Source organism: Anser cygnoides, chromosome 1, assembly GCF_040182565.1.
Source record: "Anser cygnoides isolate HZ-2024a breed goose chromosome 1, Taihu_goose_T2T_genome, whole genome shotgun sequence".
Classification (NCBI taxonomy): Eukaryota; Metazoa; Chordata; class Aves; order Anseriformes; family Anatidae; genus Anser; species Anser cygnoides.
Window position 1 is genome coordinate 149,706,709 of NC_089873.1, and position 16,834 is coordinate 149,723,542.

At 44.4% G+C, this 16,834-nt stretch overlaps 1 protein-coding gene and 1 long non-coding RNA gene across 8 annotated transcripts in view; one reads left to right on the forward strand and one right to left on the reverse strand.

Annotated features, from left to right (window-relative positions):
- Window positions 1–2,481: 2,481 nt before the first annotated feature.
- Window positions 2,482–7,305, reverse strand: LOC106044454 (uncharacterized). The gene is made up of 3 exons (XR_001212282.3): window positions 6,965–7,305; window positions 6,377–6,444; window positions 2,482–5,444 (listed from the first exon to the last, which is right to left on the reverse strand). It is a non-coding gene; the product is annotated as an uncharacterized lncRNA (long non-coding RNA).
- A 150-nt stretch (window positions 7,306–7,455) lies between these two features.
- NAXD (NAD(P)HX dehydratase) overlaps window positions 7,456–16,834 on the forward strand; it is a 50,923-nt gene continuing 41,544 nt past the window's right edge. Inside the window, exons 1-5 of one of the 7 annotated variants that reach the window (XM_066985550.1) lie at window positions 7,532–7,595; window positions 8,649–9,458; window positions 10,492–10,863; window positions 14,245–14,395; window positions 15,708–15,753. In XM_066985550.1, coding sequence (XP_066841651.1) covers window positions 7,547–7,595; window positions 8,649–9,458; window positions 10,492–10,863; window positions 14,245–14,395; window positions 15,708–15,753 — 1,428 coding nt within the window. In that variant the 5' untranslated portion in view covers window positions 7,532–7,546. Of the gene's footprint in view, window positions 7,596–7,626; window positions 7,985–8,648; window positions 9,459–10,491; window positions 10,864–14,244; window positions 14,396–15,707; window positions 15,754–16,834 lie in introns of those variants that run through there. The other 6 variants (XM_066985557.1, XM_066985560.1, XM_066985542.1 and 3 more) reach the window with 6 other exon arrangements.

The window sequence follows — 16,834 nt, forward strand, 5'->3', positions numbered from 1 at the left end:
AGACTATTTCTTTGGTCCTCTGCTGTGGCCTGCGGAAACGGCCCACCTGTGGCACATGCAGTGTATTGTATGGAAATGCACAGCAGTCCTGTAAAAGTGTGTGAGCCTTGGCGCCCAGCCGCCGCGCCTGCTGCGCTCCAAGGTGTTCCCTCACATTCAACATAGGGCTGGGATCCGCTTTCCAAAGTATATATAAATAAAAAGATGTATATATCCAAAAGAAATACAAATGCAGAGCAGGGAACAAACCGTGCACTGCAGTGAGGCAGCAGTACTCAGCAGAAAAGAAGGAGAGGGTGGGGATGCAAAAGTTAGGGGCTCTAGACAGAGGAAGTGGGATGTGTAAGTAAAGAAGGGAGAAGGTAAGAGGTCTTGGGGGCCTTATTTGCAGAGTAGGCGTACCTGAAAAGGGCTTTTAGCCCTCTTCCTTTTTAAGGAAGTGAGTGTGGGTTTGAAGAGGTGTATTAAGTGTGATAGGAGTTCACCTGACGCTTCAGACTGAAGATGATAAACGATGGTATTGCCAATTGTTTGAGCTCTGCATCCCTAGCTGAGGTCTAGCCTCAGCATCCCAAGACACTTCAATCATTACCACCTGTTTTTTGCTGCATGCACCCCATCTTTTCCTGCCATCAGGGTCCTGTCTGGGTGGATTTTGGTTAAGTGTGGGCTGTTTCTGCTGTACTGCTTGCAGCAGGAGCCATTTCTTGCATGGGGAGAGTCTGACCAGAAGGCCAAAGTGGCCAGCCTCAGTGTGTGGCAGGAGAAGCTGGAGCCAGCTGGCAGCATGGCCAGCGAGGGAAGGGGCTGAGTGGCCAGGCACAGAGGGAGAGGAAAGGCTCTGGAGCTGGGGAGCACCACGGGGTGGCCACGGACAACAAGATTTCTGTGTGGGCATGCAGAGACCTCTCCCCTTTGCTCACCAAGAGATTAATCTCATTTTAACCTGTGATCAAGGCCAATTTTGGTGGAAAGCATTGGAAGACAGTGGGAGAGCACAGTGCAGGGAGGGTAGTTGGAGTAAGTTGGAGTAAGGAGTGATGACCCTGGAAATGGGCAGGGGCTTTATGGGCTGCCTGATCACTTCTATTGTGAACCTTGAGGCAGCAGCAGCAGCTCACGGGCTGAGCAGCTACCCACCTCCCTTCCTCTCCAGCCACACATCAGCTTTCTGGACACCTGACATTTGTCAGCCCTAGTTCTGGGGAACCATCTTTCAACACTCTCCTTCCCACATTTACACACTAAATCCCTGCCCCTCCCGGTCTTTGCTGCACCCTCATTAACTACTCTTTGTGCAAATGTACTAGCAGCAGAACGCTATTCACCGACACAGTACACCTTTCTGGGACAGGTGTTAATGATCGTGAAGGGCAGAAAATGGAAATGTGTTTTTGAAAAGTTTGTTTTACTTCACAGGAAGGGAAGCGCTTCTCTGTGGAAAATCATTGGCCAAATGAAGTAATTTAAAATTTCCATAGGTTAATTGAGGCTTGTCTGTCAGAAACAGGTACCGTTTAAATTATCACGATAGATTAAAGTAATAAAATTCCCCTCCTATCTCAAATTCTTAATACATCTATGGTTATATTTGTATAAAAGTGCTTTATGCTGGGATAGTTATTCCCATATAGCAAGGAAAATCATCATTCTGATGTGTTGTCTTTATAACGACAGTTACATGCACCCTAAAACTTTTACCCTATTTTGGCTTTTATTTTTAAATGACCTTCCCTTCCCCCAGTAGGATTAATTATACCAATAAAACTTTTAGAGCTGGCCTCAGCATTAAGAAAATGAATTTTTGCTAGCCCTGCACTTATACAGCTGTGGCAACAAGAGAATGAAATAATACATACACGTATATGCTAACTTTCCTGTAAAGGATGCTGTAATCAAATTCAGGTACACGTTCTAAATTATAATATGCTTGTATACTGAAGAGAAGACATATTGAGGACTGGAGTATATTTTCCATATATGAGATCTCAGGAATATGTAACCTGAAGAGCTCTCATAGATGGAAAAGAGAACTACAGCTTTTCCCTTTGAGCAACAAGATTATGCAGAGCTCTAGAAGCAGCTGGAGGCAAAGACACCCATGGCATGCAGCAATCTGCGACTGACAACAAATGCAAGGTTTAGGGCATTATGGGGAAAGCTACTACAAAGTCTCCAGGAACACCTGGGGACACCACTAAATTTGATATGCTGGATTTGTGAGATGACTAGCAATATATTACGGGGGGGGGGGGGGGAAGGAAAGCAAGGTACCTGAAAGAGGAAACCTTCAGTGTTCAAATCCCTTTTCAAATCCCTTTGTGGATATAGCATGTAGTCTTCTTCTAGCAGTTATGTTCAATATATACTATGTGTTTCCCAGGCTGAAGTGAAATGTGTCAGTTAAAGTAAAACCAATTTATACTTTACAAATCTGTCCATCATTTTGAGTATCTGTGTCTCTCTCAAAGAAGCAGAAAGCTGAAAGCTGTGTTTTGTGCAAGGGGTTTACTTTCATGTATGTACAATTGATAAGACAATACCCAAGCAAAGCTATCAAGCTCAGCCTGAAGAAGAGATGTTAGGAGGAAATTCTTCACTGAGAGGGTGGAGGGGCACTGGCACAGATTTCCCAGAGAAGCTGTGGATGACCCATCCTTGAAGATGTTCAAAACCAGGTTGGACAAGGCCCTGAGCAACCTGATCTTAGTGGGAGGTGTCCCTGCCCATGGCAGGGGCGTTGGAACTGGGTGATTTTTAAGGTCCCTTCCAAACAAAACCTACCCTCTTTTAGTTTAAAGCCATTCCCCCTTGTCCTATCACTCCGCTCCCTGACAAAGTCCCTCCCCAGCTTTTCTGTAGCCCCCTTTAGGTACTGGAAGGCCGCTGTCAGGTCTCCCTGGAGCCTTCTCTTCTCCAGGCTGAACAACCCCAACTCCCTCAGCCCATCTTCATAGGAGAGGTGCTCCAGGCCCTGATCATCTTCATGGACCTCCTCTGGACTCGTTCTTATACTCCCGTGCTCTTCTTGTGCTGGGGGCCCCAGAGCTGAATGCAGGGCTCCAGGTGGGGTCTCACAGGAGCAGAGCAGAGGGGGAGAATCATCTCCCTCGCCCTGCTGGCCATGCTGCTTTTGATGCAGCCCAGGATGTGGCTGGCCTTCTGGGCTGCAGGTGCGCATTGCCGGCTCATGTTGACTCTCCCAGTACCCCCAGGTCCTTCTCCTCAGGGCTGCTCTCAATCCATTCCCTGCCCAGCCTGTATTTGAGCTTGGGATTGTCCCGGCCCCAGTGCAGGACTTTGCACTTGGCCTTGTTGAACTTCATGAGGTTTGCACAGGCCCACCTCTCAAGCCTGCCCAGGTCCCTCACGACAGCATCCCTTCCCTCCTGCGTGCTGACTGCACCCCACAGCTTGGTGTCATCAGCAAACTTGCCCAGGGTGCACTAAGTCCCACTGTCCATGTCACCAGCAAAGATGTTAAATAGCACGGGTCCCAGTACTGACCCCTGAAGTGTGGCACAGACACCACGGTTCTTTAAGGATCAGTAACTGCTACCACTTTATTGATGACATAACGTCAGCTCTCTTTACTGAGGACATATCTTCAACTCCCTTATTGAGGACACATTCCCTGCTTATACCATTCGCCCCACAGCAGTACTTTTCCACTATTCATTGGTCAACAACTTTGACGGCAACAGCAAACACCCAGCAACTTCGATGTCTTAACTGCTGGAGAATCAGCAGTCCAAGACAGCAAGGCATCTCCTGAATCACCCTTCTTTGTTCCTTCTAAACTCTTTACATTCCTGATGGCCTCATCGTTAAGAGTCTGATGTTATCACCAACCATGGTGCTTGTCGACCCCCATGGCCACACTCCCACACTGAAGAGCACCACATCGCTGGTCTCCACCCGGACATCAAGCCATTAACCACAGCTCTTTGAGTGCGACCATCCAGGCAATTATTAACCACAGCTCTTTGAGTGCGACCATCCAGCCAATTCCTTACCCACTGAGTGGTCCATCCATCAAATCCATGTCTGTCCAATTTAGAGACAAGGATGTGGTGCAGGACAGTGTGAAATGCTTTGCGCAAGTCCAGGTAGATTATGACAGTTGCCTGTCCCTTATCCACCAATGTTGTAACCCCATGATAGAAGGCTACCAAAAGAAACTGTTTTAACTTTTTGGATGTTGCTTAAGAGTCATGCAACTGTATGTATGCTTGTTTGCACCAGGTATCAGGAACTTTTTTGAATCAGTTGGGTGAGCCCACAAAAAAACATCTTCACTTTTACTGCAGTGCATAGGTCATTCTTATTTACTGCTCTAAGAGAGGACAAAACAGAAATACTCTCTTTACAGTTTCCTTGTTACCTGCTTTTTTCACCATTAACACTTAGCAAAATGAAAAGTTCTTACTGTCCACTTTGTATAAAACAAAAATTATCTAGTGATGCATGGGATTCAAAATGTTATCATACTCAATATGTCTAAATATCTGTACCAGTCTTGTAAAAAATATGAAGAATTACTGAAACTGTAGAGACTAAATTATTACAAACTGTTTAATCGAGTGTGGGTATATTTGTTCCCATTTACAGTTTCCTTTCCATTCTTCAGGCCATGTGACATTCCTGTTTAGTGAATGTTACAGGCAAACCAAAGTATGTTCTGTTTTAGTAAGTGCTTGTCAGTAATACTTTGCTGCTGTCCTCTCTCCTGTATATAAGAATGCACAGAAGCATAGTGCCAGGAATAATTGTAGCTTCAGGTTGTCTTATTCAACTAAAAACATTTAGTTTCTTTGCAGCCTAGAGAGACATCAAAACTAAGAGACTAAAATTAAATTGTATAAAAATCTATTTTGTCCTGTACTAAGAAAACCACAACATTTATTGTAAAACATGCTCATTCCACTCACTTTCATGGCAGTAAATTTAACTGATCATAACACCTGCAGAATTGCCCCCTTATTTCTTTATCTTAACACCTACACCGTTACTGCCTTCTCCATTACTACTATCAATTCCAACCCTAATATTTAACTAGGTAAACATTCAGATGAAATAAAGACTTTTGACTTTTTCACCTTTTTCACGGTGAAAAGTGCCTCCACATTCCCATTCCAACAACAAAAATCTTAGGTCACACTTTATGGGTAGCTCCAAGCTAATTACTACTTCTGAGTTCCTCCATTCCCTCACTCCACACAAACAATTAAAACTTCTGTTGCAGTTATTAATATGGATATGCTTTCTGACCTAAAACGGTGATTGCAATACAGGTTGACATTTATTTGAATGGAGAATGCAATCAAAGGATGTCGCAAGCTCTGTTGTTGCCATCTGCTGTCCACGTTCACCTTGGAATGGCTTGGGCAGGCAGGATTGCACAATCCAAATGAGTGGCAAGGACTGAGCAGGCACAAAGTGATCTGAAACAGAAAGCAGTTGTGAATGGAGATTCAGCAGGAGCCTGCAGATGAGAAAAATGGTCCAGAGTGATCGCTATCTGGGGGTCTGTACATCTAGCTTACAGCCCATATTTCACCCCATCTACGTATATACATTCTGTTCCCAGCAAGCAACTGCTGTCAGCGACCGTGGCCACCTACTACTAAGTAAAACTTCAAATTGCTTGTCTGCTTTGGCAGGAGTAGGAAATTCTCAGGTAGGCCAATGATGTACAGCTTTCCTTTGCAGTAATTATTCCACTAGTGAGGAAGCTATGTTGCGGTGACAGTGCAGCTACAAAAGGGGTAAAATGCTGGAACTGAAAGCTGACATCAAGAGCTAGGGGCCAGCAACAGAGAAACAAGCAATGAAGCAAGAAGGATTTTAGTCCAAAGTATGAAAGGGAAGTTTGCACAGTCATTGCCTCCCTTCATGTGAGAGATGAACATGCAGACAAATGGACAGCCCTGTCAGAAAAGGAACTCAGTAAAAAAAAGCACAGTATTTACCTAAAGAAATCAGTGCCTCTTTTAGTTGCATTTTCTCTCTGTTGGACATGTGAACTCTTGCCTCACCTACCTTTTATCTTCTGTAGTTCTATAAATGGCTCTTTTTCCCTGCCTCATTCCCCAGTTAAGTAACAGTCCTGATGCTGCGCTCAGAGATGGCACTAGTAGTTATGGATTTACACTGTACAAGGTATAGAAACGGCAGCCAGTACAATATGAAAATAATCTAACTAGAGTTAGATGCAGAGTAGTAGAACATTGGAAGAGTGGCAAAGTTTTGCCCTAAGGTTTTACACTTGCGTTTGCTAATGTACAGTTAAAGTATGGTGAGACTAGATTAGTTGATGTTAAGGGTGGTATATAACAGCCTAAACAAAGTTGACATACAGGAAGCACATAGATACCTTTAGGTTTTCTTCTACACTTTAATTGAGAATTGGGTCCCAGAAACATCACCGATTCCACAAAACTGCTACAAAGGAAACCAGAGAAGACAACGAAAAACAACATTACAATTATATCTTTCTTCCTCTCTCTTTTGCGGGGCACAAAACATATTTTTGGTGGAGCTAGAAATACTTGATGGGATCAAAACAGACATCTTCACTGTTCATTTCCCCCTCTTTCCCGGACATTAAATCGGTGCCGGAGTTACAGGAAATCTACTTGGTCTTCATCCTTCCAGTTGGTATCAAAACATGAGTGTAAGAAATGTGGTGTTCAACAGCCTGGTAATTCTTTTTGGGGCTAGAATTCATGTGAAAGCTAAACATGATTAGCCATCAAATCTATCTTTTAGGTTGCAGTACAGTCAAACAACCAAAGGATAAAAAGCATTACTTGTGCTGACTGAATACAAGGCAAGTTTCACTGGCCCGGTATTAGTTTTAAAATCGTATCAGATACCAGAACCTATAGAAGAGTAACTTTTCAGCAAACAAATTAAAACTTGACAGTGCGCTTGTCAGGCATCCAAGTTTCTGCTTCGGTACCTGTGTTACTGTTCAATCGGGATTATTAAAAGCCCAGGTCGTCTGTCTTGCAGTTTGCAGACAGCACGGCTTTTTAAAATGATGCCTCCAAAGCTGAAGGGCACAAATCATTTGTTTGGGTTTGGTCCAGGCAAATCTGGCAGATTTTTTGTCCACATCCTTATATAAAGAAAAAAAAAAACACGTAAAAGACAATGTTGTCTGTCTTCATCCTAGCAAAATATTGATTGAGACGTTGGTATCTTACTTCTAATTAGGCCAGAAGCTTTTCTGAGAAATTAAACAACAGTCTTGCTGGAAATACCCAGAAGCGTAGGGCAGAAATTATGACTATTTTGAGCTTCAATGTTTCAGGTATCTCGTGCCTAAAAATTTCAGTTTTTCTTGTATTTTGATGTATTGCACTATGTAGGTGCTGTAGGACCAGAGATGAACACTAGTGGGTATTTCCACCGGCTTTGGTGCGTTTTAAAGAAAATATTACAAGAATACTGCTCTAAGATGACGTGTCTGGGATATAGATAGAAACTTCGCCATATATCACGCTCCCAAATCGGAGGTTTGCCCGAAAAGCCCGGTGAGATGAGGGTGGCGAGGAGCTTCCAAAGGCTGGCAGCCATAAATAAAAACGGTAATTCCGCAGCGTTTTTAATTGCCGACGGGCGGAGGAGGCAAACCCGAGGTCGCCTCAGCCGCGATCACCGGAGCCCACCCCGAGGCGACGGCCTGCGAGCGGGCCGCGGGCGGCCATTACCGGCGCCGCCGCCACCTCAGCGCGGCCCCGCGCCGCCATTGGCTGCCGCCGGCGGGGGGCAGGATGGCCGCGGGGCGCCGCGGGGAGGCGCGGAGCGGAGCCGGGCTGGGGCGCCCGCGTAGGCCGGCCCTGCCCTGCCCTGCCCGGCACGGCTCGGCCCCGGCGCGGCGCGGAGGCGGAAGCCGAGCCCATGAGTTGGGTGCGCCGCTTGCCTGCGCGCTCGGCGGCGGCGGCGGCGGCTGGCGGCAGCCCCGCGCTGCGGCGAGGTAAGGGGGGAGCGGGGCACGGCGCGGCGCGGCCTCCCCCCGGGGGAGGACGCGGGGACGGGGCGGTGTGAGCGTCCCCGCAGCGGCTGCGCCCCGCGGGTCGGAGCGGGAGGGCAGCGCTGCGCCCGCTCACCTGCTGGGCTGGGGGGGGGGGGGGGGGGGGGGCGGCACAAAGCGGGGGGCGCGCGTGTGCCCGCGGGCAGCCCGGTGTGTGCGTGTGCAAGGGGCTGGGGGTGTGCAAGGGGCGGGGGGTGTGCAAGGGGCTGGGGGTGTGTCGGGGCGTCTGTGCCCGTGCGGGCAGCGGGTCGCCGCGCTGCCTGCGGGGGCGTGCAGGGACCGCGCTCCACTGCGGCGGGAGGGGGGGAGGAACGGGGGGAGGAGGAGGAGGAGGGAGGAAGGAGGAGGAGGAGGGAGGCGCTGCCACGAGCAGGGCCTCCAAGTGCAGGCAGCGCCGCCGTCCTGCTGCTGCTCCCGGAGGAGCCCGGGGCGGGGGAGCGGCGGCGCACGGCTGAGCGGGGCGGCGGCGCGTCCTTTCTCTCCTCGTTGTTCTCGGCGGAGGGCGAGCGAGCGAGCGGCGGGGGAGGGGTTTTTATTTTATTTTTATTTTTTATCCCCCCCTCCCGTTCCGACCCCCTTCTCCCCCCCCCACCCCCCCTATTTGCAGGTGACCGCAGCGGCGGCGCCGGGAAAAGTTTTGCGTGCGGGCGGCGGCCCGGGCTGGGATGCGGGTCCCGGGGCTCGGCTCCCCGGCGCTTCCCGGGCCGGGGCTGGTGCAGGCGCCCCCTGGGAGAGCGGCGAGCGGGCACTGAGCCCCCTCCCTCCTCCCCTCCGTCCCTCCCTCTCCCTGCCTTCCCCTCCCGTCCCTCCCTCTCCCCGGTGCGCGGCCATTGCAGTGACCCCGGCCGGCCGAGGATGATCACGAACACGCGGGGCTTCCTCTGGTCGGACCTGGAGACGCGGGCGCTGCTGGAGATCTGGGGCGAGGCGGACGTGCAGTCGGCGCTGGACGGCAACTTTCGGAACAGCCATGTGTACCGGGACGTGGCGTGCCGCCTGGCCGAGCTGGGCTTCGAGCGCACCCCGGAGCAGTGCCGCATCCGCATCAAGGGCCTCAAGCGGCAGTACTACCAGGCCCGGGACGGGCTGAAGAAGAACGGGCACGCCCGCAAGATCTGCAAGTACTACGACGAGATGGACCGCATCCTCAGCTGCAGGGGGGGCCCCGACGGAGCCCCCGAGCCCCCCGCCGCCCCGCTGCCCGACGGCCCCCAGCCCGTGGGTCCCCACGGCGGGCCGCCCACGCCGGGCACGCCGCACAACAGCCGCGAGGTCGACACGGAGCTGGACGAGGACGCCGAGCTGGAGTCCCCCCGCGACAACTTCACCGAGGACTCCGGGGAGTGCTCCTCGTACGCCGACCACCCCATCAAGGTGGAGTGTCCGCCCTTCGCCATCCCGGTGCCGCCGGGCGACGGTGAGTAGCGGGCGGCCTCCCCTCCGGCCGCTTCTGCATCGCTCCCAAATCCGCCGCCTCCCCTCCTCCAAGGGTGCCCGGGAGGGGAGCAGGTGGGAAATGCCGCTGGGATGGAGGCCCTGAGGAGAGGAGGTTTTGTTGGGGTTGAGCAGGGGGAAGCCAACTGGAAGCGGGGATGAGGCGAGGCGTCAGGTAGCGCCTCTCGCCGGAGGATTTTCCCGTTCCCTTCGGCTTACGTGCGGTCCTGTTAAGCAGTATTACGATGACGATGAAGATAATACCTGAAAAATCTGCTTATTGTTGCAGAAACGGGCCAGAAAGCTAGGGGTAGCGTTTACGTAATTAACTGCTTGGGTTGTTTCGGAAACCCTGCTTCCAACTTCAGCAGGCTGGCAGACAGGAGAAGTCTGTAGATAAAGCCTGCCCCTTCCTCTCTCGTTCTTTTCCCCCAGCTCTGTATGTGTGTCGTGGAGGTGGGGGGGCAGCGTTATTTGTTTGTTTTGAATCTAGATTAATGCCATGTTTTTAATACAAACGTGAACCTGTCTTCAGCAGTTGACATCACTGAGGAATCAGCCAATTGGTTGACGTTTAACCAACCTTCTTTTTACACATAAACCCCATCAAAGGGTTGTTTACACTAATGTTCTTTTGAAATGCAAATCCAGAATGCCAACAGACTGAAACTCAATTTAGATTAATGTAATTACCTGCAATGCACAAATGAGCCTATACTGTTTAATAGCCTTCACTTAAACCTTTTTACAAGATCAAAAAGACTCCCATTGTTGAAGATTAGTACTACAACAATTAAAAGACGTCTGCGTGATTTTCGTGCTACCTTTACGACTTTGTAGAAGCTTGAGGTTTTTTGCTTTGGTACTCTGAAATACAAATATCTGAAATAATTACAGTTCTCACTGAGGAAGAATAATAACTTAGTGACACGTTAGGTCCGCATCTCGTAGGGAGATTTTTTTGGTGCTTTCTTCTTAGTCCTTCAGAAAAATAATCCTCTCTCTTCTTATTTTAGGCTTTAAAGAAATAAGCGCTCCTACTGTTACTCCACCTCTCAATCAGCCCAAAAGATCAAAAAAACGCCATGCAAATTTAACGTTGGATAAAATGATGGAAAAATTCCTGCAACAGAGCGTGGATACAGAAGAGAAATTTTACAGATACGAAGAGCAGAGGCTCAAAATTGAGGACAAGCGTCGTGAAGCTGAGCATGCTCGAGAGCTCCAGATGTTACAGATGTTGGGACAGATGTTGGCAGGAATTTCTTCTACGGTATCACAAAGGTCACAGTCTATACCAGCGAGTCCACCTCAGAGGGCAAACCATCGCTCATATGGGGATAACTTTAATTATAATGCTGTGACAGCAGCACTTTCTCCACCGATAGGTACTTCCTTCTATAGCATAAATAAAAGCTATGTTTTTTTAAAGGTTCTATGTGAAAGCCCTGTTAGTAAGCAGCTTTTCAAAATAAAAGGTAGTTGGAACTATTTAATACCGTGGTGAAGGTGTCTGTCTGATGTAAAACGAAATTGTCACTTGCACCATTGTACTGATTATATAACACAGATTTGTTAGTTATAACAAACTCTGAGTGAAATAACACTTTTAAAACCCTGTAAACATCAGGGAGTTCTTTCCACGTTTACATGTCCGTAAAACGAAGTTAGGAGAAGTTTTATGTATAAAAGACAAGTAGTATGTTTGCTGAAAACTATGTGGAAACAGGTATGTTGTAGCAGAAATTCTGCTGCTATTGAAATTAACAGGACTAACTCAGTGTGTGAAATTAAGGATACGCATACATTTTTCCAGGGTTGGGAAAAGACTTGAATTTTGCTTACTCTCAAGTAAGTCAAATGTTAAAGTCCAGCCTTAAAATAAATTTCTTTAAATATGTATTCTGAATCCTATCTTTTAATTAAACACCATGTTACTGTAGTAGACACAGTACAAGGTGGAAATACTGGCATATATTATTATTCTATACCAGTTCATCTATAAATTCTTTGGGGACCTGAATTTATGTTAGAGAAAAAGGCAAAGCGAGAACTCTAGACTTGGTGTTTATGCACAGACCTTTTCTTCTGTAACTTACGTGTGGACCAGAAGCTGATAATCAGATGTTAGCATTCATTAACAGACTTCTAAGCTCTGTGGTTCTGTGTCGTTTATCTTTATCATAGTCTCTTTGTATGTGGAGGTAGACTTGATGGGCAGGAGGAAAACGGGTATTCTGTCAGCGCTGAAACCAGAGTCAGCTTGGGACCCAGTGGTTGTAGCCTGCTGTCTTGAAACAAGTCTCGTTCTGTTTTAATTCTGAGTTTCACACTGCTGGAAAGAGAAATTGTGGTTTGAAAAGAAAAAAAAAAACACCCAAACCCACAGCATTGAATAATAATCCCGCACATCAGAACCTAAAAGGCACACTCTGATTCTTGAGAGGATCTTGAAACCTTTTCAGTTCTACATTAAATATTCGGGCATTTCCCTGTAAAATGGATCGGGAACTGGGTGTTCAGGCCTGTAGGGGTTTAGGCTAGGTGACTCTGTTGTGTTTCTTCTTGATCAGATAGTTGGTCAGTAGCAATCCTCTATGTCAAAAGACTTCAGTTGATAAATTACAGCATGGTTATGGATTTTTGTGTTTTAAATGCTGCTTTTACTTTTAAAGGAAAGAAAACCTAAAGTGCTTTAGAAAATCTCCAAGGAAGTCATTTGAGGTTCTCAACTGGGGTGATGGTACCTACAAGGCTTTACCATTACTTCTAAAATGTTTTTTGCGAAAAGTTGAAGGAGTTTTATTATTTGTATGGGATCGAAACTGCAGTCTAGTTTCTCCTGCTGGATTTCACCATACAGGTTGTACAGCTGTAATACACTGTGCAAAAATGCTTTATGTATATTTAACCGTAGTAATGAGAAACTCAGGTTTCTAATCTTTCAAATGGTGAAGGTGTAACAAAGCGTTTGTAATAAAATGTTAAAAATGAAGCTTCGGGCAACACATCTTCTAAGGAGTTAGGATTGCAGTTGTTGATAGCTAAATATGCCTTAGTGTTTATGTAGGTAAATGTAGGGCTCCACAAAGAATTTCTTTCAGCGTAATTCAGTTTTCTTTTGTTTATTACATAATCGCTTTATATTTACAAATGAACAAAAATCAGCAACAAAGGAACAGAGGAGTTTCTCAAGTCCTCCTAAGGTGTACGATATGTATGTTTAATGTGTGGTTGAAAACCAGTTAATGTATGAGGTGTGATTTAAAGAAATTAATCTGCCCTGTTTCCAGAGGAGATGAGTGTTTTGTTTTACTAGGGGTTGCTGCAATGCTATATTGGCCGTAATCCAAAACGAAGTGAATGTATATATATATATATATATATGTATATATATATATATATTTTTTACCTCAGTGGAAACAGAATGCCTGTATTATACGAGAATTTTAGAAGCAAAAGATCAGCAAGGAGTATTTATTATTATTGAACACTAAAGCATTTTATTGCTGATGATTAGTGTGTCTGGTTTAGGTTTAGATTTTGTGAAGGATGGAGGAAAAGATGCTTTCTGCTGATAGCGCGCAGATACAGAGTTTTCTTGCTTATTACTTTTTTTTGCATTTTCATGTCCAAATTTTCTGGCACATCTTTTTTTTCTTCTTTCTTCTCCATGGGTGGGATTACTAAATTTATACAAGTGGAAATTAGGACTATTGTGGGACCTATTTTTTATGTAATTATCTATTAATATTCAGCAGTTCCTTGGAATATATTTTGGAGATCTTTAAAAAAAAAAAAAAAAAAAGAATAAAAGAAACATGGATAAAGTGAAGGAGTAAAATTTTAACGTTTAAATAAACCACTCTTCTCAACAGACTTGTACAGTAAATGAGTTTTGTTGAAATACAAGAGTTTATTCTTTTAGTGTATTTACTGCGATTTATAGTTAAAACATCATTGATGTAAGTACTGGTCTTCTGTTTTGTCCCATGATAGGTAAACTTTAATTTGCATTAGTTGTAATTATTGAAATACTTTTCTTCTAAGTTGTCATAGTCTTTTGAACAGTAATTTGAGCATACAGCGTTCAGAGCGTATAGCTGTTTTAATATGTAGTGTCAAATGTAACCTTGCAGCAGAGATCAGTAGCTGCGTTACAGCTAAAACTTGCTTGTGTTATTTTTGTAATGCTTGCTGCATCTAGTGCAATGGATTACAGTTTTGCAGAAAGACTTTTCATTATGCTTCGTAGCCACCTGCCAAAATAAGAGCAGTGAGTTAGGCCCTGATTCTGCTGAGATGTGGAAGTCTTTAAGGGGAAGTGAAAATAAGGTAGGGTATAAATATAAAGTGTGGTTTTAGCTGTTCTGTGCTTGCTCTGTGTCTGGATGTGCTTAGTCCTTACTGAGCGTACCTATTTCAGTTGAGCGTAATTATGGAAGCGATTTCAGATTGACGATAGTTCTAAGTTGCAAAGCGTACATATAACTATTCTGGGCTGTTGTTTCTCTCTGTACTTGAGCTCTAAGTTAGTACTGTGAGCAGTGAGAATGTTCTCCGCCTCAGACCCTAAATTCATTTTAAAAATGATCACCTTCCTTAGTTACTCGGTGTTTTAAAGGCTTTTAGGTGGTAATGCTTTCGGTTTTTACAAGTACATCAGTTTGTATATCTTTGAGTGATTTTATTTGTGTGTGAGTACTTAAATGCTCATGTTAGTTTAAAAAAAGAACATATTTTACAGTAAGACTTTCCTTCTTTTTCAGTTATAGAGAGAACTTTTTCACTGCACCGAACACACACTCTGAAGGATATGGAGAATATTTTTCAACTGGTGCGCAACGTTATCCCTCCTCTAACAGGAAAGAGGCATAAAGGTCAAGATGGACGTATAGGCATTGTTGGAGGATGTCAAGAGTAAGTTAAACAGAAATCTGGGTGTTGTTTACAAGAGGCTGTGGATATTATTACTGCTTCTGGAAGATGTTCAAGCTCGCCTTGCATTTAAAACAGGAGAATTTTCTAGAGGGCTTTACTAGTCCATCATCATGACCATGCATGCTTATGAAAGAGCATGTTGCCGCAAGGTTGTGATGCAAAACTTTGGTGATGAATGTGATTGAAACTTAGAGTGCAGTTTGTGTCTGTGTCTACCCTTTCAGTCTTTTTTGACCACCCTAGCACTTTACTTTCAGTATTAATGTCTTTTCCCATTGCATGATGAGGTTATAGAATAGACTAAGACAGTGGCACAGCTGATTTTTGTTGTATTTTGGTATCTTGGGAACTGGATCTCTTAAATGAGGAATAGAATGTTGTGTTACTGTGAGCTTTTTGTTTTGATGAATTGTGGTGTTTACTAGATTCTATCAATATCCTGATTTATGATGTTTTGGAGTGATAGAAATAGTATGTTTTGAAAAAAAAAAAAAGAAATACAGTGTACATCAGTTAAATGTTGTACTGACCAAGAAATAGAACCTCTATTCTGTTTCTTGGCCACTTTCAGTAATCTGCACAATACTTTGCATGAACGACTGCACCGACTACACCTTCCTGTTTTTCGTTTTCCCCTTTTGAAGTAGAGGTGGCATCTTCTGTAAAAGAGATCTGCTGCTGGAGATCTGCCATTAATAAACATATTATAAAGAGCAAAAATGTGCTATGTTGTAGCTAGGTTGATTAGCCAGGAGTTAGTTTCCCTGTTGGTCTAATGGGCTTAGATTCTTATCTCTTTGCAGAAGTAGGCACCTCTGGAGGATGATTCTGCCCATATTCTTCTTTTCAGTCTTCATAAAGAGAATTCTGGACAACTGTGGTCCCAGTTTAGGTACTTCAGTTAAGCATCTAAAACCAGATGGGATTGATCTAGGTCATGGATCCCAGACTTGGCTTGCAAACAGTGCTCAACTATTGTTTTGTTTGTCTCCAAACTCTTAAGATGATTGTCTGAGAAGAGTTTGCTTTTTATGGCATGATCTTTATAAATATATCTGTGAAAAGATCAGGTGTCTAAGGTGAAATCCTGGCTCCTCTCAAATCAAAGCAAGGTTTGAGATTGGCTTCAGTATTGCAGGATTTTGTCTGTCTGTGACAGCAAACAAAAGAGAGAGCTTTTTTTTTTTTTTTTGATTTGCCCTTGAATTTGAGACTTCATTATGGCAGAGTGATTTCCAGATTATCTAACCTCATGAATGTGCTTCCTAACCTAAATTGTATTTCATTCTAGATACACGGGAGCACCATATTTTGCTGCAATTACAGCTCTCAAAGCGGTACGTGTTCTCTACCAATCCAAAAAGAACTTTTCATCAGTTATGTTGGCTTAGCGCCATTTTTAAAAGGCATTTGCTCTGTGCTGTATTTGAAATTGGAGTTCTAAAAGGTCTTCTATTTAACAAAGAAAATTCTTAGTTCTGGATTTGTAGAAATATTTTGTGTGTCACTTGCTGTTTTTTGGAAGTATTTCCTCTGTACAAGGTAAAGTTAGAGATAAGTCAAAAACCGGAATATTTTAGGGGAGAACTGTTTCATCAGAGGCTCAGAAAGGAAATCTGAAAACTTGCTGAAATAGATTCTCAAATATCTTTAGAATAGTGTTTAAAGTTACATTTTCAGTGTGGCAGTCAGAATTCTTCAGAATTTTTTTCCGTACTTGCTAAGTGTGTTGAATGAAGTAACTTTCTTTCAAAACTTAGAGCTTTAGGCTAATAAAATTCTTGGGTGCTATAAGTCTGACCGTAGTTGGTTAAATTTAATGCATTTTTTTTAGTAGCATGTTTTATTTACATTATAAGGTCTAGCAGAAGTGTTTCCCAATGTTTTTTTTTTTTTCCTAGAAGTGATTTTAGTGACACATTAACTGGCTAAAAATATATTTACAGCACACTACAGAAATACATTTGTGATTATACAAATATAAACAAATCATGCTTACATAATATATACATGCTTTTCAGATACACATATTCTATATGTATACCAGCACTTTCAGTACTGCCTTTTCATCATGTATGTTTTTTATTTCTGAAGGCATGTTTCAGTATGTACCAATTCTGGTATTTCCTCCCCCACTGCAAGCATTTCTCCCCTTCTCCTCACAAAAGATGCAGTCCCTCAAGGATTTTAAACTGAAATGATATCATTTAATAATCTTATATAAAATACTAAAGCACTCAGCTTTCTGTTCACTATGTTCAAATACAGTAGTACACTAGGAGGTCCTCTGTTGAAGTTGCTTGGTCACAGCTCATTACATCTGCATAGGATGAACCATAGGGTCAAATTTAAGAATTGCATAGAAGCTTGAAGTATTAAATGTGTAGAAGTAAAGCAGAGGAGACACTTCCTTAACCT